This window comes from Chiloscyllium punctatum, chromosome 7 (genome assembly GCF_047496795.1).
Source record: "Chiloscyllium punctatum isolate Juve2018m chromosome 7, sChiPun1.3, whole genome shotgun sequence".
In the NCBI taxonomy this organism is placed as follows: Eukaryota; Metazoa; Chordata; class Chondrichthyes; order Orectolobiformes; family Hemiscylliidae; genus Chiloscyllium; species Chiloscyllium punctatum.
In genome coordinates this window covers 55,137,350-55,165,207 of record NC_092745.1, presented here as the reverse complement: position 1 = coordinate 55,165,207, position 27,858 = coordinate 55,137,350, and the positions used below count along the sequence as shown (strand labels likewise).

Below are 27,858 nucleotides of genomic sequence, written 5' to 3'. Positions count from 1 at the left end.
ATGGTGACAGCCTAACAATCTAGCATGGTACTAGAGGACTGACTGCTGAATTGCACTGCTATCCACAGCTATAATGGTAACATTCCACAGCCACAGCAGACATTCAAGGGCTTTCAGTTGTGCTGCAATGCAACTATGACATCTGCCATTATAGATTGCTCTGCAAATATTCAATTACTATAATGTAGATTTATATAACACTTTTAACATGTTGTTATTTCTCAAGACACTTCAGAACAGCATTGTCAAACAAAATATGACACCAATACACATAAGGAGATAATAGGTTCAATGGGCAAAAGTTTGATGAAAGAGTAGGGTTTTAATGAATTTCTTAATGGAAGAAAGATCGGTACAGAGCTGGAGTGGTAGTCATGTGTAGAGAGTGTATTTAAGCTTAGAGCTTAGATAGCAGAAAGCATAGACATTAGAAGTGCAGCAACTAAAACTGCTAGTGCATAGGAGATCAGAATGAAAGGGGTGCAGAAACCTCCTTATGGAGCTAGATGGGGATCACAGAAATAGAGAGGGATAAGACCATGGAGGAATTTGAAAACAAGAATGAGACATTTTAAATCTTGACATTGCTTGACCTTGAGCCAAAATGTTGGTCAACAAACAGGAAGGGGACCTGAATGGAGAGGAGCTTGGTGCTAGTTAAAACAATTGTTTCTGTGAAAGTGAACCACCACCTTCAACAACTATACTGCTTGTGATCTTGACACACCTTGCTATAGGAAGGATGTTATTAAACTGGAAAGAGTGCAGAAGAAATTTACGAGGATGTTGCCAGGACTCAAGGATCTAAGTTATAGGGAGAGTTTGGACAACCTAGGACTTTTTTCTTTAGAGCGTAGGAGACTGAGGGGGGACCTGATAAAAGTATATAAGCTCATGAGAGGAATGGATGGGGTGAATGCACTTAAGTCTTTTTCTCAGGGTTGGGGAATCAAGGACTAGAGGGCATCAGTTTAAGGTTAGAGGGGACAGAATAAAAGGGATCCTGAGGAGCAATGTTTTTACACAAAGTGTGGTTGAATATGGAATAAGCAGCCAGTGGAAATGGTTGAGGCTGGGACATTAGCAATATTTAAAAGGCACTTGAACAAATTAGGAAAGGTTAAGAAAAATATGGGCCAAGTGCAGGGAAATGGGATTAGCTTGAATGGACATCTTGGTTGGCTTGGACCAGTTTGGGCTGAATGGTCTGGCTCCCTGCTGGAGGACTCTATGACTCTATGAAGCAGTCTTTTGGATGACTTCAAGCTTAAACACAGTAGAATTATTAAATCCCTAATATGGAGGCAGGCCATTTGGCCCATCAGGTCCGCCCAAAACCTCCAAGGAGCATCCAACCTGGACCAACACCCTATCACCCTGCATTTCTAAGCCACCGTGCCTGCATATGCCTGGACATCATGGGCAATTTAGTAGAGCCAATCCACCTAACCAGCACATCTTTGGACTGTGTAGGAAACTGGAGCACCCTGAGAAAACGCATGCAGACAACATGCAAATGCCACACAGACAGTGTCTCAAGGGTGGATTTAAATGCAGGTCCCTGATACTGTGAGGTAGCAATACTAACCATCACTTTTAGGCCTTCTCAAATTTCATAGACCAGATTTCCTGATCTGGTTTAAGAAGGCAAGGGAAGATTAGACTTGTTGGAGATGCTCATTGCGTGGAACGAATGCCACTTGTCCAGGTCCATCACCGAATGTCAAGGTTAGTTTTCAGCTGAGTATCCAAGGAGTGGATGGGAATGTCTTGACCAGAAATTTTAAAAAACCACACAACACCAGGTCATAGTTCAACAGGTTTATTTGGAAGTACAAGCTTTCGGAGCACTGCCCCTTCGTCAAGTAGTTAGAAGGGCAGGATCGTAGCACACAGAGTAGAATATCAAAGTGTCATGCATCTGATGCGATGTATTGAACAAAACCTAGCTTGCCTTGCTGTCAATTCTTCAATCACTTAGAATGGGTTGCAGATTTCCATTCATAAATATGTAAATCCCAGGACTTCTTTCAAGTCACAGTCCTGAGATAACTTAAGGTTTTACAAAAAAAAGTGACATCTCAGATCAATGCATCTAAGGTGCGGTTAGACTCTAACCTGCAACCCATTCTAAGTGATTACAGACTTAACAGCAATCTGGGATTGTTCAATACTTCCCATCTTTGTTTAGCACTTTGATCTTTTGCTATAAATTCTGTGTCCTATGATCCTGCCCTACTAGATACCAGAAGAAGGAGCAGCGATCCGAAAACTAGTACAGGTATCCCTGTATCCACGGGTGATACGTTCCAATACCTACCCGCAAGTGCCCGAAATTGTGAATAGTAGGGAACCCTATCATTTATATGGGAAATTTACCTCCCCAGCAGCTCCCCTCCAATTATTTCTGGAATGTTTCATGTAATATTTTCGGGCTGTGGTAAAACTGAAACCGAATCCACGGATATCGGGGTTCTACTGTACTTCCAATAAACCTATTGGACTATAGCCTGGTGTGTGATTTTTTTTTTAAACTTTGCCCACCCCAGTCCAACACCGGTACCTCCACATCTTGACCAGGAATCTATGCAGAGCTGCAGGGTGTACTACAGCGGTTAAGTCGATGCCGTGGGTGGTTGCTGGGCGGCGACAGCGCCGTGTTGTTGGTATGGGAGGCGGGTCCTGGCCTGACGGGGGCCTGTCGTACCGCCACGTCAGTGAGACTGTTGGCCGGGGCGGGGGAATCGGTGGCAGCGGCGATACCAAGGCAGGCCAGCTTCGGCCCGGCCCCCATTCTCCTTGTCCACCAACTCCATGTGGCTGCCGGCACCTTTGATGCTGCGACTTTAAGTATGAGTGTGTGGCACCCGGACGGGGAAGGGCGCGGATATTTATTAGCGGCGTTAAGAGATTCCCCTCAGAATCCTGAAAATCGATAAATGTTCTTTTTTTAAAAAAAAACCGGGTCTACTCACCGTTTTGGCGGTCCGAAACGAAACGGTTAGAAAGACTGGAAAACGAACATTACAATTCTGTTTGGCGTTCAGTAAAATCTCAAAGAGAGGGGGAAAAAAACAAATAAGTCGGTCGTCGAACGGAAGGTGTTCCGCTGGGCTCGAGCTCGTTTTGAATAGAATCGAACGCGGGGCGGTTGACGCCGGGCGGCTCGCGCGGCTCCGGCGGCGGGGGATGGATCGGGACCAGGAGCTGGCCCTGGCCTTGGCCGCCCAGCGGGAGCAGCTGGAGCGGGCGGGCCAGGCTCACTTGCTGCGCTTCTGGGACGAGCTGAACCAGGCCGAGCGGGCGGAGCTGCTGGGCGACCTGAGCGGCTGCCACTTCCCCGAGATCATGAGCTTCTTCGACCGGGCCGTGTCGGTGCCGCTGCCGATCCAGCAGCAGCAGCAGCAGGTGGACGAGCAGATGGAGCCGGTACCCAAGGAAGTGCAGGGCAGCGTGTCCAGAGACTGGGAGCGACTGCCCGAATGGAAGGCTGAAGGTAAGAGCTCAGCGAATTCGGTGATATCTTAAGATGCCCGCTTTGGAATTTAATATTTAAGGGTGGAGGAGATTGGAGCAATTCCTCTACACGAAAGCGCTGCCGTAGACCTAAGAGTGATACCACCACTGCCGAATAGCCGCCTCCCTGCCTTGGGTCCCCTCGGATAACGCTCCGGCCCAGATGGGTGGCAGCAGTTTTGACCCCGTCAAAAGTTCGAAACGAAAACGGCTTTGAGTGCATATGGTTTTCTATCCTAATTATCCAAGAAGCCACAGTAAGCTTGAATTGTGTTTGCTGTTTATTGGGCTTCTAAACCCTGTGTTTTGTGTTTAAACAAATCCAGTACTTAGGTTTATAACTGCTGTGTGCTCTGCCCTACTGCCTGTGGTAAAACAAGAGTCAACAAACATATCTTTTTAGCATTTTGCCAAGGTTTGATCGGCCAATTTAAGGGGTGTGTTGCTTTACAAATTGCTCTTGGCACATGCAGGGGGCATGCAAGCGACCAGAACGCATGAAGTGCCTACAAGTGCCAATGATTATTAGAAATGGTGGATACAAATGTGGAGGGGAAAAAAAAGTAAAGGGAACTGAATAACCTGGCTGGCAAGATTCATTCTGAGAGGAATGTGAGAGAGAGAGAGAAGGAATGGGATGGGAATGCCATGAGAGCAATACTTTTGGATGGAAATGATACATGAAAGATGGATGCGGTGATATAATTAGTTGACTAACAAACTGGCACGGTCATTTTAACTTTTTATTCAAAAGGTATTCTCTGTGCTAAAAGTGAGAATTCAGTAGGTTTGAATGAAAGCATTAGAGGCTGTCTTGTTTGAAAGACTACATCAGTACTGGTTCTATAGATGAAGACCACTGCAGTCTGTATCTTCCACAGTATTCATACAATCTGATTCTAGTGGGCATAGGGGGTGGCATGATGGTTCAGTGACTAGCACCTCACAGTGCCAGGGACCCAGGTTCAATTCCAGCCTCAGTGATTGTCTCTGTGGAGTTTGCACACTCTCCCGGTGTCTGCATGGGTTTCCTCCCACAGTCTAAAGAAGTCCAGGTCATGTGGCTAGGCTATGCAATATGGATTAGCATCAGGCAATATAAGGTTGAGGGGTGAGTCTGAGTGGGATGCTTTTCAGATGGTCAGCGTGGACTCGATGGACTGAATGGCGTGCTTCCACACTCTAAGGATTCAATGAACATCTCTCAAACTGTTAAAGCAATACTGTTGCAATAAAAGTACTGCAATGGCCACATGTTTTGTGGGTCTGTGCTGGTCTTTCATAATACAGTATCAGGGTTATTTGGGGACAAGATGGTTTAATGATGTCTAGTTTAAATTAGAATGATCACTGTTTCAGTTAATACTTAAAATTTGACTTTCAAATTTTTTTTATAGTCCTAATGAATAACATTTTGATGTGGAAGTTTCTCTTGATAGGGCCATTGTGTGGGCTGGACAGCAAAAAATGAAGTTTTAATATAGAGAATATCATGGATACTTAGAATTAATTATATAACAGAAAGCAAATCCTTCAGAATGTAACTTAACTTGGAAGTAATTAATAATTCCAAACTAAGCAATCAGGTCATGGCTGATATCATGGGGCGCATGAATGATCAAGAAAAGGTTTTGCACTTTCTAAAAGATTGCTTGTGTTGCATTAAAACTTCTGCAGAATAATTTACAATTATATCGATAAAACAGATTCAATTCAACTTTGATAGTAAGCAAATTTCCAATTTTCTTTTCATTTAATACAATGAATGAGATTAAATTGGCAGGCAATAGGCAGTGACTTTCGAATGATGGTTAACTCCTCATTTTCAAACTGAGGACAAGGTGGTTGCATCAAAACAGAAATCTCGAAGATAAACAAATGATTAAATGTACAACAGAAACAATTAAGTGTCCGTTTCTGTCAGTTCTGGAGCTAGGAAATTAACTGGTCAGGCAAGATTTGAACCACTGTGCTCCTTATGGTTCATAAAACATCTGTGAGCTTTGGAAGTAACATGCAACACACCACATTAGATAGAGGAGAGCAATAAGCAGCACAGTGCCATAGGTAAGCACTGCAGCCTCACAGCGCCAGGGACTTGGGTTTGAATCCAGCCTAGGGTGACTGTCTGTGTGGAGATTGCAAGTTTTCCCCATGTCTGCATACCAAGTCGTCTGGTATCCTCCACAGTCCAAAGATATGCAGGTTAGGTAGATTGGCCATGCTAAATTGCTCTATCGTGTCCAGGAATGTTCAGGCTAGGTGGATTAACCCTGGTAAATGCAGGGTTATTTGAATAGGGTGGAATGCTCTTTGGAATATTGGTGCAAACTCAGTGGGCCAAATGACCTCTATCTGAAGGGATTCTGTGATTCAATATAGTAGATGTTGGAATAAAACAAAAGCAGAAAATGCTGTCAACAGATATGGGTTAGTCAGGGATTTAAACCAAGAGTGTATTGAGTTAATGTTTTGGTTGTAGATTTTACAACTCTGTTGAGCAATAAGAAATATTAGTACACCCAAGGACACCAAGGTTGTGTAAGTAATCCAGAAAGTATGTTTGGGGAAATTAAGCAGTTGGCAAACTTGATTAAGCCAGTTGGAAAATGGTGTAACTAAGCCTGGAGTTATTGATATCTGTGCTCTGACCAGAGCTGCAAAATGCCGAGAAGAAAATGAAATGTTGATCTTGAAACTTGTTTTGGAAGAAATTCTTCACAGCGCAGACATCAGAGGATAGGGTATTAAAGTAGCAATCCACTTGAGAGCAAAGTAGCAACCTGATTTGTATTGTTCTGTCCAGTTTAGAGGGAGACTGCATGTTGGTAGCATATAGTGGATACTAGATTAGTGGTAATGTATGCAAGTTACATTTTTCTGGGAGTTTTGATTTTTGCCGTGAAAAGTGATTGGGCTGGTGATGCAGTTCATAATGCAATGGGCAGCTAGAATGTGGGAGGATGAAAATGTGAATCTATGGTATCACAAAGGGAGCAGTCCATTTTGGAAAATGGAAAAGTGAGAAAAAGAACAAATATTCTGACTGTCAAATTATGTTGTGGTTGGTGGAAGAACCAAGTTCTAAGTAAAGTTGAATTATGAAAAGCAGTTCAAAACTGTAAGTTGTAAGTTAAAAATAAGTGGTTGAGGAAATGTTGTTTAGAATGCTGTGAAGAAAGTATGAGCAAAGGACAAGCTTGAAAGAGAAATCATTTTTCTGCTTCCGCTTCCGTTATGATTTATTATAGCCCCTGTTATGATCATTTGGAGTTTAGAAAGTATAAGAATATTATTCGGCTCTAAGTTATGAGTACAGAACAGATTTACTAACACCCCTTCAGCAACTGAAGAAACTGCAAACTTACAGAAGTATATGGAAAATCTTAAATATGGATATTAATAATAGATATCCCTTTATTTAAGTAGGACCCCATGATAAAAACTGCGTAGGGCTCATGAACTTTCTTCAATCGTTTTCCTAATGGCTTCAAAGGAAATCTGATCAACAGCACATAAAATCTCTAATTAATATCTGTACCTTTCCAAAGTCGTTCAGAAATGAAAGAAATCAATCGATGTATCTTTTCATAAGTGCATCAGGTTGTATCATGTTCACAAGATGTCAAATACAAGAGCTCTGCTTCCAAAAATTTTGTAAATTGGACAGATGAAAATTAATTTTTTTTAAGAAAGTAAGTATTGGAAATCTCAAAAGAGAAAATTGGCAAATTCTGCAAAAAGAAAAAGCAAGTGTGAATCCGTAATCAGACCAATGTAAATATTGTGCCATATACAGAGTCAAAAACTCAAAATTGACTGCAACTCACTGATCAGTAGCAAGATTCATTAATTTACTTGCTAAAATGTCTTTTCAACTTAAATTAATAGAATAAAGCTATCAGATCTAGTTATTTGCAAGTAAATATTAACTTGTCAACATCTTCCTGCCCTAAACAATGGCCTGGACTGTCAGAAATACTTGCCAAAATTTTATGACTAGCGGAAATAACTCTATAACCTCTGTTGCTGTGTTATTGTGTAATTGATTGTAAATCGAAATAGACTAAAATTTAATTTTAAAACTTTAGGCACAACCAGGAAACATTACAGAGTAGGTTCCTGCATTATTTGTTTTAAAGCCTGGTTTAATCAAAATTTGTCAGTGACCCTGAATAAGGTCACAAAACAGCACTGCACAAATATAAACTGTTTAAATGTGCAAGTTGAAAGTACGGTAGTTTTGAGGAAAATTGATGTAAAATGAGCATGGCTCAAAATTTGCTTCAAATCAAGTCCATTTCAAAACCCATTAAACAGTAAAGAAAACAAAACAATATACATTTAAAGGAAATTAAGCTTATTTCAAAAATCAATAACTTCACTAACCTAAGCATCTAAACCAATTACAGTAAGACAACTGCAATTGCAAAACTTGCCTGAATAAATTAACTGAGTATGAATACTCGTTCACTATGAGACTAGTTCTTTTTGCATTAAATCAGCTTGGATTTTTGCATTTATTTAGCTGTTGACAACTGTAAATTTTGAGGTATTAAACACAGGAAGTGCTGGAACCTTTTGGTAACATATGTGGAAAGAACAGCAAATATAATATTTCAGGTATCCTGAAATAAAATTTCCTTAAATAAATTTGGGATAATTGTTCTAACTACAAATTAAAGTGATGACCTGATTATCACAAATCAAATGGATTAGTTAGGTTGGCTATATATTCTAAAAATTATTTTAAAGAAGACAAATCCTGAATTACTTCCTGAAAATGGTATTCAGTCAACATCTTGCATAATGACATCAACCAATGGTTTCAAATCTCTTACTCGTACTCTGGACGAGGATTTCATTCATTAGCCTGGATCTCAATCAATATCACTTAATCAGATTATCCAGTCATTATGTCTCATTATTTTTTTATGGGAGGTTGCTGTGTGAATGTTGCTGTGCTTTCTACATTAGAACAGTGACTGCTGTAATATGCTGAAGTTCGTGAACAACAAATATATAAACACAAGTTATTCTTATTAGGTTTGGTTGATAAATAGTGTTAGTCCTTCTCAGTAGTCCATTTTTGTGCAGTCAAGGATATATTGCAATTCAAATTACAGTGAAATACATAATTTATCTGACCAATAGTAACAACAGTCCAGGCTTAATGACTTTGTGTAAAGGAAATTTGGTTTGTGCAGCAAAACACTACTTCCCTTTTGTTATTACCTGTCTTAAAATGATTTTACTTTTAGAATCAAGTAATTAGAGTCATAGAGTGATAGAGATGTATAGCACAGAAGCAGACCCTTCAGTCAAACTCATTCATGCCAACCAGATATCCTAACCAAATCTAGTCCCATTTGCTAACACTTGGCCCATATCCCCCTAAACCCTTCCTATTCATATACCTATCCAGATGCCTTTTAAATGTTGTAATTGAATTGAATTGAATTTATTGTCACGTGTACTGAGGCACAGTGAAAAGCTTTGTCTTGTGAGCAATACAGGCAGATCACATAGTTAAATAGCATAGATAGTAAATAATAGGTAAGCAGCGGCAAAAACAAAAATACAGGTACAGGCGAATGCTAAGTGTTTGTGAGTCTATTCAGTATTCTAACAACAATAGGGTAGAAACTGTTTCGAAACAGGCTGGTGCATGTGTTCAGGCTTGTGTACCTTCTGCCCAATGGTAGACGTTGTAGAAAAACATTCTTAAAGATCCAAGGGTGGGATGGATCTTTAAGAATGCTGGCAGTCTTTCCTTGACAACTGAGCTCACCACTCTCTGTAACCATCTCCGATGTTGAATTGTACAGTAGCCATACTAGAGAGTGATATATCCAGACAGAATGCTCAGATGGCTCACCTATAAAAGTTGGCAAGGGTATTCACCGTCATGCCAAATTTCCTCAGCTGCCTGAGGAAGAAGAAACGTTGTTGGGCCTTTGTACCCAGTGCGTCCACATGAAGAGCCCAAGAAAGCTTGTTGTGGATAACCACTCCCAGGAGCTTGACACACTCCACTCGTTCCACCTCTGTGCTGTTAATGTGTAGGGGGGCATGAGTAACATCCTGCCAAAAGTCAATAATGAGTTCCTTGGTTTTGCTGGCATTGAGAACTAGGTTGTTCTCAGTGCGCCATTTTTCCAGGTCTTCCACCTCCTGTTTGTAGTCTGTTTCATCGCCATCTGAGATTCGACTGACTGTGGTGGTGTCATCAGCGAACTTGTAAATGGCATTAGTCTGGTACCAGCCTCCACTACAACTCCTGGCAACTCATTCCATATATGCACCATGCTCTGTGTGAAAAAGTTGCCCCTTGGGTCGCTTTTAAATGTTTCCCCTCTCACCCTAAACCTATTCCCTCTGTTTCAGGACTCCAACATCCCAGAAAAAATACTTTCTCTATTTACCCTATCCATGCCCCTCAACATTGAAAGGAAAATAGCACCAGCCTATTCAGCCTCTCCCTGTAGCTCAAATCCTCCAATCCTGGCAACATCCTTGTAAATCTTTTCTGAACCCTTTCAAGTTTCACAACATCCTTCTGACAGGAGGGAGTCCAGGACTGCACACACTATTCCAAAAGTGGTCAAACCAATGTCCTGTACAGCCCTAATTCTTCCTAATTCTTATACTCAGTGCTCTGACCAATAAAAGAAAGCATATCAAACGTCTCCTTCACTATCCTATCTAACTGAGACTCCACTTTCGAGGAACTGTGAACCTGCACTCTTTGTTTAGCAACACTGCCCAGGACCATACCATTAAGTGTTAAGTTCTGCTTTTGTCTTTCCAAAATGTAGCACCTCACATTTATCTAAATTAAACTCCATCTGCCACTCCTCAGCCCATTGACCCATCTGATCAAGATCCTGTTGTACTGAGGTAACCTGTCCACTGCACCTCTAATTTTAGTGTCATCTGCAAATTTACTAACTTAAGTTCCTATGTTCACATCCAAATCATTTATATAAATGAAGAAAAGCAGTGGTTTGATGAATTATTGATGTAGGCTGAAAGTATTGTCTGTTACGAGTCAATATCCATGTGGCATCCGTATCCAAGCTAATGCAGTATGCCATTGTGCTGCAAATATTGTTGTAGTATACATCATGTTACCTCAGTTCTATATGCAATTAAAATTGCTGTAGTAAGTTTCTGTTTCTCCATCTTCAAGTCTTAGCTTTTAAAGTTAAGTAGCTCCAACAGTTTATTCCAGTAGTTACCCATTTGTTTTTTAAATTGTAGGAGCTATTGTGCACTTGCAGCAATAAGTTAAATTTTAACTAAAACTAAATGTTGCATTAATTAATTTAAAAATACAAGAACTTCATGCACACTGTAGGACACATGCTGACACAATCTCTTTTCTCTCTCCCCCTTACGCGCACGCACACAATTCTATGAGTGAGTTTGCATTTGCAGGTATATTCTATTTTGTTCAAAAAGCACATGATCTATGGGCAGGCAATCCATGTGACATTTTATAAATTTCCACTTTGGAAATAGAGCCAGTCTGACTCAAGGTTGAAATACAGACAGATTCTGACTTCACACCTTTAATGCATTGTCTGAGCTGAGATGTCACCTTTTTGTTTTATAAAAAGTTGTTATCTTGGGAATGTGACTTGAAAGAAGTTCTGGGATTTACATATTAATGAATCAAAACCTGCAACCCATTGAGTTACTAAAGACTTAACAGCAAACTAGGTTTGTTCGATACATCGCAGAAGCTATATGGCACTTTGATCTTTTACTACAAATTCTGTCCTATGATCCTGCCTCACTAGCTACCTGATCAAGGAACAGCACTGTGAAAGCTTGTACTTCCAAATAAACTTGTTGGACTATAAAGTGGTGTTGTGTGATTTTTAACATTGTAGGAGAACACTGTAGTTTTGAGTATAGTCAAGCAGGTGAGGCTGAAGCTAATAGAAATGGAAGAATGGAAAACTGGCAAAGCAGCATAGACTCCAATGGTGAAGGATCTAGAGCAAAGAAGAATTAAAGCTAATAATAAAGGTCTTGTTAGAGAAGATGGGTGTTTTTTTCTAGTTATTCACTTTATAAATTCATCCTCCTATTTAACCAGAGTTTTTTTAAATGGAGAAAGGGATTTGATAGGGTAGGTATATTGTTTCCTCTCATTGGAGTGGTGTTGTAATCCAGAACAAGAGGACATAATATTTTTGTTTTAGAGCAAAGTGCTTACTATGTGCATCAGGAAACCTTTTCATATAAACTAAATATGGAATATTCTTTCTGAAAACCTGTGGATATTAGGTCAGCTGACGTTTTTGAGAGGAACCTAATGAAAAATTACAAGTCAGTTTTAGAGTCAAAGTTAGAGATGTACAGCACAGAAACAGACCCTTTGGTCCAACTCGTCGATGCCGACCAAATATTGTAAATTAATGTAGTCCCATTTGTCAGCCCTTGGCCCATATTCCCCCAAACCCTTCCTATTCATATACCCATCCAGATGCCTTTTAAATGTTGTAATCGTACGAGTCTCCTCCTCTTCCTCTGGCATCTCATTCCATCCACAAACCCCATCTGTGAAAAAGCTGACCTGCCCCCCCCCCCCCCCTTAGGTTCCTTTTAAATCTTTCCCCTCTCATCCTAAACCTATGCCCTCTAGTTCTGGATTCACCCACCCCAGGGAAAATAATTTACCCTTTCCATGCCCCTCATGATTTTATAGACATGTATAAGGTCACCCCTCAGCCTCTGACATTCTAAGGAAGACAGCCCCAGCCTACTCAGCCTTTCCCTATTACTCAAACACTCCAACCCTAGCAACATTCTTGTCATCTTTTCTGATAAATTTCAAGTTTCACAACATCCTTCCTATAGGACAGAGACCAGAATTACACATAATATTCCTAAAGTGGCATGATTAATTAATTGTACAGACTGGGGAATGGGCAAAATGGAGTTAATATCTTTCAACTGGTCTGTTTTGCCATTCAATGACCCCCCCCCCCCCCCAAATATTATGTTTGTAATACAATAACAAGAAGGCTGCTTCTTTGTCACATGCCTGGCTGCCTTTAATTCAATCATTTATTGATCTGTATTAAAGAATATTGAATAAAGCTTATCACATACCGTCAATTTTAAGGGAGAGGCAGATAGAAACTATTATCAAATATAATCTTGTAAGCGTCCTAACAAATAGGTTATATTAAATTTACTCCAAGTACCTGATAAAAAGAGCTGAACTATATGAGCTATTCCTCAAGTAACCTTAGCCATTTTAAGCTGCTTTGCTTAGGAGGTACCTGAGCAGTGACCAGAAAGGAATGTGACATGGCATGTTAGTAGATTAATATTCTAACTGCTGTAGAAATTAAATATCCCAAGAGCTGCATAAAATGTTAGGCAACATTATATCATTTGTGTCTCAATTGAGAACATGGTTGATTTGCAAGCTTCCAAATGAGAGACGTGTATAATCTTTGAAATGATTGTCAAATGTGAGTTGGCAATACACAATTAACTAGCCTTTGTTTTCAACAACATCTGTAACCACCTTCACAACATCTTTTCTAAATTAATTACAAATAATTAATGATTCCAATTTGCCACTTATTTTAAAGTTAACATTCCCCTGAAAGGGTAGGTATTTGTAAAGTAAATTGGAGACTGGCCATGAACTGATGAGCCATTCATTCATGACGCAAGTTCTTGGTCAAGATCCAAGCCAGGCACCATTGCAAAACTCTCCTTTCCCTGTCAAAGTAGTTTTTCAGTAAATGTTCATGACCAGTGGGTACATGGTTTTGGGACAAAGTTGTCATTCGTTTCAACACATTCATTATTTTAATGTGCACATAATAGAAAATGTTTTTTATTAACTTCAAGAAGCTTCCAACAGGCATGTCTTCATGTACTAAGAGGAGGTAGTGATATTTCATGAGTTCTTTTGATTTTCATGCTGTAATTTAGGCTGAAATCTTTAGAATAAAATTCTCATTGGAACATTTCAGTGCTGGCTTGTGTAGATGGTTATGCTTCATTTGGCCTGAAGTCTACTATATTTGAGAAGTGAATGGATGTCATTATTAAAGCTTTATGTGGTGATGGTAAGAGATATCTCTGGGGGATAAAGGAACTTTTAAATCATTCAGTTTGGCAAGATTTTCAACTGATTTATTGTTAATTTTTTCCTGTCAAGGAATACTTAGTATAAACTAACACTTTTATAATGGACCATAATTTGGTGCTACTTGTTTCACCCTCCCACCTTCAATTTCTTCCTCTAAAAGTTGCTGGAAGTACATTATGTCCCAGTGAAGACTACAAAATATTTAGGATCTTGGTACATAAGGGAAGCAGCTTAATCAAGAGAGAAACAGGAACAACCGAGAAGGAAAATGTGTGAAATAGAGTTTGATTCAACACAGAAGTAGTAGTAGTCAGGAAAAATATTGGGCTAATGTGGAAAAAAAGAGACCAAGGGAAAATAATGGAAAATGTTTTTAAGATTTAGCAATTGTTGGAGGCCCAACTGTTTGCAAGAACTTAAGTTCCTCCTTTTAAAAAATCACTTTCAATGCTAAAATTAATCTTAACTTCAAGTTCTAATTAGCAATTGATGGGTAAATAAGTTAATTTATTGAAATCCCAAAGGTGAACTGTAGTTTGTGTGAAGTTCATATCGATTGACATTAATAGCCCTAAATTTGTAATTACCCCTTAAATTGCTGGCTGATTTACACAATAATAAGAAATCAATTATTTTCACAGCAAATTTTAACCATTATATGTAGCTAATCCTTCCACCCATTCACCAATTTGTAATTCTAAAAACCTGTAACATTATGCTGGGATAGCATTGCAGTAAGTTTTTGACTTAACTTGGCTGTTGGTTTTAATAATTTATTTATTATGGTTGAAATTAAAGCTTTAGCTAGAAAGTCTGATTGAGACCAAAGTTCTGTTTTAAAAAGTGCGTAATACATCTTAACCACCACAATTTAATGTAAGGGCGCAATCTTTACAACAGCTGCTGAAACATCTGTATGGGTGGACAACAACTTGGAGTCCCTGTAAATTTTGACAACTTGCTGACTTAAGGTCTGTTTATTATTAATGTGGAATATTATGCAATGAAAACTTTCAGGAAAAGAAATTATTTGGTGTGGCTTGTTTTCTTTCACAGTTATTTTAAGTCTCCAGATATAGAAAGCAGTAAAATTACTAACAGTTCCAAAGTTATATATTGATCAAGCTCAATAATGACATGGGTTTTGTTTAGTAGTAATGAAATTTTTTGCATGTGAATGATAATTTGAAAAATATAGGTATAACACAAGCTATTACTATTTTCCTCCCTGAACTTGGAATGCAGCTGCTATTTATGTTTTTGTTTATGGGATGTGGGAATCACTATTAAGGCCCACATGTGTAATCCATCTCTGATTTCTTTGCCACACCATTTTAGAAGGCACTTAGGAATTAACCACACCTACTATGGGTTCAAAAGAGCCAGATAAATATGGCAGATTTCCTTTCCTGAAGAACATTAGCAAGCCAGATGGGTTTTTACAACAATCGGTGAGTTTCAATGTGACCATTGCCAAGACCAGTTTTCAAGTCCAGAGTTATTTTTTGAATTCATATTCCATTTTGTTGAGATTTGAACCTGTGTCCCTGTTAATCTGAGTCTCCAGATTACTCAACCAGTGACATGACCACTACATCACTGCCCACCAGTAAATAATCCCTAATGAAAAAAATGCATAGCAGTTGTCCTAAGAAAAAGAATGGTTCCGGGAAGAACTTCACTGGAAAACCAACCAATACTGTAAGAAAAATTATTTCCTGCAAGTCTTGTTGCAAATATGGCTGAAGTTGCCAGGAATATTAAATGTAGTTTTGTTCAAATACTAATGAATTACAGTGAAGTTTTTCTTTAAGTACTAAGTTCGTTGAAAAATGCTAAATATCTACAACATTACATTTTCATAATTTTTGTAAAGTGTTTTATTTGCTGGTAAACATACTATGTATTTTCTGCTGTTGGAGTCACTTGTGTTTCTTGATTTGATACTTTTAGTCTCTGACTGTGTTTAGGTCTTGTCAAAATTGGTAAATTTTCTGGTGGGTACAGAGGAAGCATTAAATGTACCAGTAAGAAGTATAAGAAAATGTTTTTACACTAGTAATCGCAAACATAACAGAATAGAAGAAGTCATGAACACAGATTCTGACTTTACAATAAAATGGGCTTTTTACTAAATGACACTTACATACAGAAACCAACACTAAAAATATAAGACTTGAAATACCCATCAGATACGGCAGCGATTGTGGCGATAATGATTTAATGTCTTCAGTCAAATTCTTAATTAACGGCAGCCACTGATACAGAGAAAGGATTACTTGTTAATGAAGCACATTTACATTAAAACTGATTGATCTGCTTCAAATGCGTGCTGCACTCCCAAGTTTGTTACTTTTTGTTAGGGCTGTTATGATCCCAGCTGATATTACTACATGAGTCAAAGTAATATCTGAAATCTGGATTGATAGATCATGTTTTGTTTTAGTTTTAACGAGAATGAAACATAAGCACAGTGTTGCAAGTTTGTTTTTAACAGTAAAAAAGAAATTTAGGGTTTTTGTGGTGCAGTGGGAGTGTCCCTACCTCTGGATCTGAATACCTGAATTCAGAAATGACACAACACATTTGAATAGTTGGTTGAAATATCTAAAACAGAAATTTATTTAAAAATCATTCTTTTGCCAGTTTCATCTATCTTTTTTTGTTAAGTATCAGTATTTATTTCTGTGGAATTTGTTTTAAACAATATTCAGAATATGTCAACAGTGAAAAGAAGAAATAGTCATTATATTTGTTTTCTAATCTCTATTTTTCCTCAGGCCTTTTTCAAATCTCTGAGAACAAAGTAGCAGTTTTGCTTTTAGCCGGTGGGCAAGGAACACGTCTTGGAGTAACCTATCCTAAAGGAATGTACAATGTCGGTTTACTATCAAGAAAAACACTTTTTCAAATTCAAGCCGAACGAATTCTGAAACTTCAGCAGTTGGCATCGGAGCAATTTGGGCACAAATGCACTATTCCATGGTCAGTGTGGTAATCCACTTTAGATTTTGAACTCAAGTATATTAATTTAACTGTGGATGTAAAATTTTGAAGTAATAGTGTATTCCTTGCAGCTGCAGAATTAAAATGATCACTTACAAAGAGGATGTAGATTGAATTCAGTTTGTCATGGTTTAAATTGACAAATCAGTGTTTTGCTTGTTACAATGTTGATTTAGCAGTACCTCTCTTGTGTGCTGAATATAGAAACAGCAATTGTATGTCAAAGATTAGGGAGGAGGAAAAAAGGAACATGGGGAACCCTTGCAGAGCTTTTAGAAGACTTACATAAAAATAAGTCTCACCCTCTTGTTTATTTGATATGGGATTAATTCAGAATGACCAGTTTCAAAATTAACTGTTTTAATTCAGGATTAAGTATTAAATATAATTCCTATGGATTATGGGGCAACAAAGTGTATGTTAATGTGAGAATGATTTTGGATGAGAAAAAAACTAACTCCCATTTTGGAGATTTTTATTTGCTTCAGTTCTCTCTCCACTGTAGATATTTTTTGGTGTCTGTTTTTGAGATTGCACAGAGCTTATTCCCTGTGTTTGAGAAGGTAAATTAATTTTCACTGTAAGTAGCTTGCTCCAAGATCAAGCAGTGATCTAACTTCAGTTTTATCATATGGTGTCATCAAAGGTGTGCGTAGCTGACCATCACCACCATCCATCCACCTAACTGAAGTGGGTGTTATAGCATTACCCAGAATGTATCCACCACCGAACAGCCTTTCAACCTTCAAATGGTTAGAAGTACAGCCCATCCTGTCTCCCAATCACACTGTGGTGTGGACAGTGTAATGCTCAGATCAAGTAGCCTGTCAATGCCTGTTAATTATCTTTTTTGAGATTCCTATTGGAATGAGGTGGTGGTGAGCTAGCATGTCTAACAGGTGGTAGTAAAATTAATGATGGAGTCTTTGATGGAAGTTTCTTTTGAAGAAGGCTTGGCAAGTTGCTGAAAGTGAATTACTTTTATTCTGAAGCTAACCATATTTTCTAGAATCTTCTACAGAGATTTTTCTATTTACAGAAAGTATAGGAAAGTGTGAGGTTATACACTTTGGGAAGAATAGAGGTGTATACTATATTCCCAATGGGGAAAGGCTTCAGAAATCTGACGTACAAAGGGACTCAGGAGTCTTAGTTCAGGATTCTCTTAAGGTTAACCTGCAGGTCCATATGGCAATTAGGAAGTCAAATGCAATGATTGCATTCATTTCAAGAGGGCTAGAATTTAAGAGCGGGGATGTACAGCTGAGGCTTGGTAAGGCTATGGTCAGATTGCACTTGGAATATTATGAGCAATTTTGGGCCCCTAATCTAAAGAATGAGATGCTGGCCTTGGATGGGGTTCAGAGGAGATTTACAAGAATGATTCCAGGGATAAAGGGCTTTTCATGAAGAGGACTTTTGATCTGTACTTGATGAATTTTAGAAGGGTGGGGGATCTGATTGAAACTTACAGAATATTGAGAGAATGGACATAAACAAGATGTTTTATATGTGGAAGAGGCTAGGACCAGAAGGTGTGATATCAGTGAAGGATGATCTTTTATAACTGAGGTAAGGAGGAATTTCTTCAGCTAGAGACTGGTGAATTTATGGAATTCATTGTCACAGATGGCTGTGGAGGCCAAGTCATTGAGTGTATTTAAGATAGGTTCTTGATTGGCGGGGGGAGGGTCAAAGTTTATGGGTAGAAGGCCAAAGAATAGGGTTGATAAATATAGTCATGATTGAATGACAATGGGCCAAATGGCTTAATTCTGATCTTATATCTTATGGCTTAAGACTTTCTATTGTTTTTGTACCAAATTTTAAAACAAAATGTTATTGTGAAAAAGACCTCAATGTACCACTTACTTCCTCTCAGCTTGATACAACATACTTAATGGCATAACTTCATGATTCTCTATGAGGATTTTGTGTTTGAATCATCAAATATCTTTTTCTGATGCCTGTTATTTTCAAATAAGTATTATAGTATGCTGCTGCCTTGGGTCATATTTCTATATAATTTTAATGTTCCTAAAAATGTTTTTTTAACCGCACTATGATCAAATGTGGAATTTTTAAAAGTATTATATGCCTTTCTTTCAATCACAGGTATATCATGACCAGTAGTCGGACAATGGAATCTACAAAAGAATTTTTCACTCTGAATGGCTACTTTGGTTTACAGGAAGGAAATGTCATCTTTTTCCAACAGGGAATGTTACCAGCTATGACTTTTGATGGGAAAGCTATCCTTGAAGGCAAAAGCAAAATTTCACTGGCACCAGGTTGGTGAAAACTTTGGGCAAACTGTGGAAATGTCAGTTTGATATTACAACAAGCAGATTGGTTAAATCATAAATGAATACCTGGTTATAGCAGTGTTCTCTCCTTGTCCAACGTGAATTCAGATGTTTCCTTGCTAATGTTGTCGTTTTACACAATATCATAATTAGATATTGACCAACTTTATGAAGACTCAAAGATATTCCTAATGGCAGATTTTAGTTTGTTTTCTAATAGAAAAACTAACAGAATTGAACATTCATTTCACCATTGAACATTCTTCCAAAATTGTTCAAAAAAGTAAATAGGAAGACAAAAAAATCATTCAGTTAGATCGTAGGTAACCTATTCCTCCGAAGCATTTGCATTCGCTCCATAAACCTTGAAAATCTTACCTAATTCAGGTGTTCAAGTTTAAAAGTGCGATGGACTTATCATCCACAGAGTTTTGGAAATGCAAACTTCAAATTTCAATTTTAATTTTGGTGGGTTTGGTGATAGTGAAAATGTACTTCTCCTTTTGAAATAAAGGAACATACTGAAAACATTCTGCAGGCTTGCAAAGAGACACAGAAGTGACATTTCAGTCTACGACTTCACATCAGAATTTTTAAGTATCGGAAATGTAATGGATTTTTTTTAGCCGGAGAGCCTTGGAAGAACAAAGAGGGGGATTGTTATAAGATAAACATCCCTGATTTTGTTTAGTTTTAGTTTAAATTTTAATTTGCAATCATGTCCCCAAGTTCTGGATTTCATAACCTTAAAAAATAGTTCTTGTTCATTTTGGCTACTGAATCCCATTGTCATTTCAAACCTCAAGTTAGGCTTAAAATTGATCATTCTGTATCATGTTAAACTCAAAGGAATATGAATCAGGTTTTAGTGAGCTTTCCTCAGATTAACACTTGTTAACCAAGTAAATCTATGCTGTTACCTTCCAAGGCCAATAAACCTTTCCTTAACTTTAGTTCCCTTGTTAAGTACGTGAAATTTAACCTAGCCTTCACAGAACTGAAACATTCTCTTTCTTTGGTATCCTTTTGATTGTTTTATACTGTTATAGTCGTAGAGATGTACAGCATGGAAACAGACCCTTCGGTCCAACTTGTAACACCCTCTGCATGAAAAGGTTGGCCCGCCAGGGCGTGAGGTTGCAGATTGTGCTGGAGTACAATTCTACTGTTGAACATCCCACAGCACCTCATGGATGTTCAGTCTTGAGTTGCTTGATCTATTCAAAGTGTACCCCATTTAGCACGAGCTTTTAATGACTTGTACACATGGACAACTAAATCCCTTACTGTTTAAAAAATTATTTCAGTTTGGTTGTCTTTCTTCTGAAGAAAATGACCTCTCATCCTCAAAGTAAAATCTTCTGCTTTAGTTCTGTTTACTTGCGACTCTACAAGATAAGTAATGGAAATGCCTTTTAAAAATGCTGGATCATTTGTTTGAATTCTCAAGTTTTTTCAAGATAGAAATATTGAGTATTACTCCACAGCTAATCCCATTATGATAATGTTATCTATAGTATAGATTTGTAAACTTAAATGTGTTTGATTTGTTTGTTGTAACATTTTTGAGCAAAAGAACCATACTTTCGCAATCCTATGAGATGTTGAGAACTTTGTTTCAATTGATATTGTTGTAATGTTTAAGGCAGTAATTGGCAAATGAGTTTGCTGTCAGTCTATGCTTGACCAAGAGCAAAAGTTATGGAAGGAGTCATCAGTAGTCTCATTGATGCTTAATTTGAATTAGATTAGATTCCCTACAGTGTGGAGACGGGCCCTTTAGCCCAACAAGTCCACGCCGACCCTCTGAAGAGTGATCCACCCAGACGCTCTGACTAATGCACCTAACACTATGGGCAATTTAGCATGGCCAATTCACCTGACCTGCACATCTTTGGATTGTGGGAGGAAACTGGAGCACCCGGAGGAAACCCACACAGACACGGGGAGAATGTGCAATCTCCACACAGACAGGTACCTGAGGCCGGAATTGAACCTGGGACCCTGGTGATGTGAGGCAGTAGTGCTAACTACTGAGCTACCGTGCTGCCCTTTTCTGCCAGGCCAATTCAGCATCTGACCTCATTAAACCTTGCTCCAAACATGGTTAAAAAGCTGAACTCTAAATGTGAGGTCAAAGTTACTGCTCTTGACATCAGGGCAGCATTTCTCTGACTGTCATTAAGGAGCTCTAGCAAAAGTGAATTTGATGGAAATCTGGGATAAATGCCTCCACTAATTGGACTTAGGCTAAAGAAGGTGATTATGAATTGTCAGACATCAAATCACCTCAACCCTGGGACATCACTGCAGGAGTTCCTTAGAGAAATATTCTAGCCTCAAGTATCTAATGCTACTAAATCAATGACCCTCCTTCCAATATTTGGTCAGAAGTGAGGATGTTCGCTGATTGCACAATGGTAACTATTTGTGTATCCAAGGACTTGTTCAGATCTTGGGAAAGGTTCCCTAATTTATTATGGTTTCAGGCAGAATACTCCAAGTCACTCAATTGGCACCCAATCTCATATATTCACTCTCTGCCTCAGGTGCACAGTGGCACCAGCTTGTACCATCTACAAGGTACACTGAAACATCTCACCAAGGCTCCTTACATAGCAGCTTCAAAATCTACAAGTTTTCCTCCAAGCCCCAGACCATCATATATTACCATTCCTGGAAATTCCTTCATGACATAATTTACCTGTCACCTTCCAAGCTATACCCCCAGCCCCAACCCCTCCCATTTATCTCTCAGCCCCCTCATTCCTGATGAAGGGCTTATTCCTGAAACATCGATTCCCCTGCTCTTCAGATGCTGCCTGACCTGCTGTGCTTTTCCAGCATCACACTCCCGACTCTCATCTTTGGCATCTACGGTCCTCACTTTCTCCCAGCACGTTGAGTGAACCTACACATGGACTGCAGCAGTTCAAGAAAGTGGCACTCCATCACTTTGTAAGGGCAGTTGAGGAATGACAAAAACCTGCTGATGAATGAGTATATAAAAATACTTGTGGTCATCTTGAATCACTACCTTCAACTGTAAAGTTAAAAATCACAACACCAGGTTATAGTCCAACAGGTTTAATTGGAAGCACACTAGCTTTCAGAGCGACGCTCCTTCATCAGGTGATTGTGGAGGACTCGATCGTTACACAGAATTTATAGCAAAAATTTGCAGTGTGATGTAACTGAAATTATACATTGAAGAATTGATTGTCTGTTAAGCCTTTCATCTGTTAGAATACAGTGATAGTTTCACTTCTTTCATGTGTAAATCACAAAACCCTTTTTTTATATAAAAAGTTGCATTCTCGGGTTAGCTGTTAACAATGGTGATAGCTAGACAATATGTTGAAGGTGTTAGCCCCCTGTGTTCTCTGTCTATGACCTGATGTTTAGATTGATTCCAATCTAAAAAGTGAGATAACAGAGTTTTACACAAATTCATGCAGTTTTTGAGCTCGGAGTTCTACATGAATGTATGTAGTTTTTGAGCAAAGTGCAATGTAACTGCAAGTACAAAAAAATTCACCACACAAAATATGTGTGCATGTGGGTCTTTGTCTTTGTGTGTGTGTCTGTCTGGGGTGGGGGTTGTGAGTGCGAGAAAGTGTGTGTGTGTGTGTGTGTGTGTGTGTGTGTATGTGTATATGTACAGAGTGTCTTAAGTCTGTGAGGGGGTGCATGTGTGGGAGTGTGTCTATAAGGGTGTATGTGGGTGTGTGTGGTGCAATGGTGATCACCTGTAATGTGACATGAACCCAAGGTCCCATACACACACACTTTCTCGCACTCTCAACCCCCACCCCAGACAGACACACACAGACAAAGACCCACATGCACACATATATTTTGTGGTGAATTTTTTTGTACTTGCAGAGTTATATTGCAATTTGCTCAAAAACTGCATACATTCATGTAGATCTGCACATGTGTTGTTGGAAAAGCACAGCAGGTCAGGTAGCATCCAAGGAACAGGAGAATCGACGTTTCAGGCATCAGCCCTTCTTCAGGAATGAGGAACATGTGTCCAGCAGGCTAAGATAAAAGGTGGGGGGGGGGGGGGGGAGGGGAGGAAATGCGATAGGTGGAGGGAGGTCAAGGTGAGGGTAATAGCCTGGAGTGGGGTGGGGAGGTCATGAAGAAGATTGCATGTTAGGAAGGCGGTGCTGAGTTCGAGGGCTTTGACTGAGACAAGGTGGGGGTAGGGGAAATGAGGAAACTGAAGAAATGAGTTCATCCCTTGTGGTTGGAGGGTTCCCAGGCTGAAGATGAGGTGCTCTTCCTCCAACCGTCATGTTGCCATGGTCTGGCGATGGAGGAGTCCAAGGACCTGCATGTCCTTGGTGGAGTGGGAGGGGGAGTTAAAGTGTTGAGCTACGGGGTGGTTGGGTTGGTTGGTCCGGGTGTCCCAGAGGTGTTCTCTGTCTCTCCAATATAGAGGAGGCCACACAGCGGATGCAATAGATGATGTGTGTGGAGGTGCAGGTGTATTTGTGGCGGATATGGAAGTGTCCCTTGGGGCCTTGGAGGGAGGTAAGGGGGGAGGTGTGGGTGCAAGTTTTGCATTTCTTGCGGTTGCAGGGGAAGGTGCCGGGAGTGGAGGTTGGGTTGGTGGGGGGTGTGGACCTGACGAGGGAGTGGTCTTTTCGGAACGCTGATAGGGGAGGGAAGGGAAATATGTCCCTGCTGGTGGGGTCCGTTTGGTGATGGCGGATGATACGTTGGTCATGGAGGTTGGTGGGGTGGTAGGTGAGGACCAGTGGGGTTCTGTCCTGGTGGCGGTTGGAGGGGCGGGGCTCAAGGGCGGAGGAGCGGGAAGTGGAAGAGATGCGGTGGAGGGCATCGTCGACTACATCTGGGGGGAAATTGCGGTCCTTGAAGAAGGAGGCCATCTGGGTTGTACGGTTTTGGAACTGGTCCTCCTGGGCACAGATGCAGTGGAGACAAAGGAATTGGGAATATGGGATGGCGTTTTTACAGGGGGCAGGGTGGGAGGAGGTGTAGTCTAGGTAGCTGTGGGAGTCGGTCGGTTTATAGTAAATGTCCGTGTCAATTCGGTCACCCGAGATGGAAATGGAAAGGTCTAGGAAGGGGAGGGAGGAGTCTGAGACGGTCCAGGTGAATTTGAGGTCGGGGTGGAAAGTGTTGGTAAAGTGGATGAACTGTTCAATCTCCTCAACCTCCTCTTGGGAGCACGAGGCAGCGCCGATACAGTCATCGATGTAGCGGAGGAAAAGGTGGGGGGTGGGGCCAGTGTAACTGCGGAAGATGGACTGTTCCACATATCCTACGAAGAGGCAGGCATAGCTGGGGCCCATGTGGGTGCCCATGGCTACTCCTTTGGTTTGGAGGAAGTGGGAGGATTGGAAAGAGAAGTTGTTCAGGGTGAGGACCAGTTCAGTCAGTCGAAGGAGGGTGTCGGTGGAAGGGTACTGGTTGGTACGGCGGGAAAGGAAGAAGCGGAGGGCTTTAAGTCCTTCGTGATGGGGGATGGATCTCCATGGTGAAGATAAGGCGTTGGGGACCGGGGAAGCGAAAATCATGGAGGATGTGGTTGGTGTCCCGAACGTAGGTGGGGAGTTCTTTGGACTAAGGGGGACAGGACCGTGTCGAGGTATGCAGAGATGAGTTCGGTGGGGCAGGAGCAGGCTGAGACAATGGGTCGGCCGGGGCAGTCAGGTTTGTGGATTTTGGGCAGGAGGTAGAAACGGGCGGTGCGGGGTTGTGGGACTATGAGGTTGGAGGCGGTGGATGGGAGATCCCCTGAGGTGATGAGGTTCTGGATGGTCTGGGAGATGATAGTTTGGTGGTCGGAGGTGGGGTCATGGTCAAGGGGGCAGTAGGAGGAGGTGTCTGCGAGCTGGCGTTTAGCCTCAGCGGTGTAAAGGTCGGTGCGCCAAACTACTACCGCGCCTCCCTTGTCTGCTGGTTTGATGGTGAGGTTGGGGTAGGAACGGAGGGAGTGGAGGGCTGCACGTTCCGAGGGTGAGAGGTTGGAGTGGGTGAGAGGGGTGCAGAAGTTGAGGCGGTTAATGTCGTGGCGACAGTTGGCTATGAAGAGATCGAGAGCAGGTAAGAGGCCAGCACGGGGTGTCCAGGTGGATGGGGTGTGTTGGAAGTGGGAGAAAGGGTCGTCAGAGGGTGGGCGAGAATCTTGGTTGGAGAAGTAGGCACGGAGGCAAAGGCTGCGGAAGAATTGTTCGATGTCACACCGCATGTTGAACTCGTTAATTCGAGAGCATAGGGAAATGAAGGTGAGGCCTCTGCTGAGGACTGATCTTTCATCCTCAGAGAGGGGTAGATCTGGAGGGAGGTTCTACATTCATGTAGAACTCCGAGCTCAAAAACTGCATGAATTTGTGTAAAACTCTGTTATCTCACTTTTTAGATTGGAATCGATCTAAACATCAGGTCATAGACAGAGAACACAGGGGGCTAACACCTTCAACATATTGTCTAGCTATCACCATTGTTAACAGCTAACCCGACAATGCAACTTTAAATAAAAGGGTTTTGTGATTTACACATGAAAGAAGTGAAACTATCACTGTATTCTAACAGATGAAAGGCTTAACAGACAATCAATTCTTCAATGTATAATTTCAGTTACATCACACTGCAAATTTTTGCTATAAATTCTGTGTAACGATTGAGCCCTCCACAGTCACCTGATGAAGGAGCGTCGCTCCGAAAGCTAGTGTGCTTCCAATTAAACCTGTTGGACTATAATCTGGTGTTGTATGATTTTTAACTTTGTACACCCCAGTCCAACACCGGCATCTCCGAATCATACCTTCAACTCAGCTTTTATAACTGTATGTTCTTGCAACACCACCAGCAGTCATTAAGTGGCGCTTTAGTCTTGCTTGCCATTCATTCTGCAACAACTTTGTACCGTTGTTGATTTGTAGAGTTGCTGTTGTCTTTCCTCATTTTTGGAAATTTTGCCAAGTTTCAAATTCACAATGTACAGAATTTAAAGCTTGCCATTGTACTATGTACATTGCAGGAATCAATGTATATAAAGTATTCTGTTTTTTAGATGGGAATGGAGGCCTTTATCGAGCACTTCGAAATCAGAAGATTGTGGAGGATATGGAAAAACGAGGCATTGGTTTTATTCATGTATACTGTGTGGACAATATTCTTGTTAAAGTTGCTGATCCAGCTTTCATTGGTTTCTGTATTAAGCAGCAAGCTGACTGTGGAGCTAAGGTATGTGTATTCTCCTGGCAATGAATGATACAATCCAGTTTATAACTTGCTGAGATGTGATTATCTGCTCTTTTGGGTGGACATAAAAGATCTCAGCAATGAGAGCTGGAGAGTTTGAGAGAATGCAGAGGAGATTTATCAGAATAGTATCAAGAATGGAGAATTTAACTAATGATGGAAGATTGGAGAACTGGCCTTGTTCTCCTTATCTAAAAGAACATTTACTTTGAAAACTGAAAGATGTCAGATACAAATTTCTCCAAATTGATTCCAATAGGACTTTCTGGTTTTATTTGCTGACTGGTCTCCTTAAAACAAAATATTTCTACTGACAGAAGGGTCTGTATCTAGAGTGTTTATCTTAAGAACTGGAACTGAGAAGCGTTCTTAATGAAAATGTAATAATCTGGGATAACAGCATAATGTTGGATGCAGTTTCAATAGTAACTTTCTAACTAAGGAATTGGAATTATACAGAGGAAGTAAAAGTTGCAGATTTTTGAGGAAAAGAGCAGAATATTGGGACTAATTTGGTTGCTCTTTCAAAGAACTGCATAGAATTGATAGGCTGAATGATGTCTTTTTGTGTTGTTTAATTCTAAAGTCTGTCTTAACTACTGGGAAAAAAATGTCAACACCATTTTTATGCAACATCGCCACAACACTTGATATCTTTAATATCTGGAATTATATTGATCTCTGTCTTGTCGATACTTAATAACTGAGCCACCATTGGCCGTGCACTCACTTGTGGATGCCAGTATTTTGATATTTAAAACAAAAACTTCAGAAATGTTCTGAAGAAAGGTCGCTGAAATTCTGGTAACACCAGAATGTTAACTGTTTTCTTTCCACAACGCTTTCAGACCTGAGTTTTTCTAGCAATTTTTGTTTTTGCTTTTCGTTTCCAGCATTTGCATTCTGTTTTTTTTTGTTTTGATAGATAAACATTGTCCCCTTGCTTGTTCACCAGGTTTTTAAAATGTTTCCTGATGTGACTTATGATACGAGTTCATGCTAGTTTGTGAGATTAGATCATTTGTAAACTAGATTTTATTTTCTCAACAAAAGGTAGTTTTTCTTTTTGCTGTATTGGCATTGAATAACTGGTCTGATTTTGATGCAGGATATATCTTTAAAAATCAAATATTATTAGCTGCGCAGTTTTTATTCTGTTAAAAGGCTGGTTTTAACTGCATGATTGGGTGGAGCATGCCTGTTCATTCATGATTCTGAGTTCTTGAGTCATTGGGCGGGGGGGGGGGGAAGGTTCTGGTGCTAATTTTCATTGAACTAATGAGCTGTAAGTAGCCTGCTACAGCTAAATGGATCGGGGGTGGAGATTGAATAACTTGTTGAACCAGCCAACAAGTGGTGGGTACGTGAAGTTTGGAAGACCATTATATGTAATGGTAGAAAATTGGCAGTGGCGGAGACAGTTTTGTGTACAGGCTGTAGCAATTTCTTTTAAGGTTGCTGAAAGCACTGCTCATCAACATGTTCTGCCTGTTATTATTGCAAAATTGTACTTGTGATCTTGTGGGCATCATTGAGTCCATACTTGCAGAATTAATGAGCATTCTTTAAGAGGAAAAAACAGCAGCATAATGGATGAGGTGGGCACAGAACAGTATAATAAGTGCAACCCTCACAGTTTAGGCCTTGCAGTGCTCCAATTTC

At 40.1% G+C, this 27,858-nt stretch overlaps 1 protein-coding gene and 1 long non-coding RNA gene across 3 annotated transcripts in view; one reads left to right on the top strand and one right to left on the bottom strand.

Moving 5' to 3' along the window:
* Positions 1 to 3,066, bottom strand: part of LOC140479662 (uncharacterized) — a 53,805-nt gene extending 50,739 nt beyond the window's left edge. The window contains exon 1 of the long non-coding RNA XR_011961092.1: positions 2,976 to 3,066. This is a non-coding gene — a long non-coding RNA (uncharacterized lncRNA). The remainder of the gene's footprint in view (positions 1 to 2,975) is intronic.
* A 63-nt stretch (positions 3,067 to 3,129) lies between these two features.
* The window catches only part of LOC140479661 (UDP-N-acetylhexosamine pyrophosphorylase-like), a 48,525-nt gene continuing 23,796 nt past the window's right edge, over positions 3,130 to 27,858 (top strand). For both annotated transcript variants that reach the window (XM_072573607.1, XM_072573606.1), the window contains exons 1-4: positions 3,130 to 3,496; positions 16,423 to 16,627; positions 18,764 to 18,939; positions 26,006 to 26,178. In XM_072573607.1, coding sequence (XP_072429708.1) covers positions 3,190 to 3,496; positions 16,423 to 16,627; positions 18,764 to 18,939; positions 26,006 to 26,178 — 861 coding nt within the window. In that variant the 5' untranslated portion in view covers positions 3,130 to 3,189. The remainder of the gene's footprint in view (positions 3,497 to 16,422; positions 16,628 to 18,763; positions 18,940 to 26,005; positions 26,179 to 27,858) is intronic.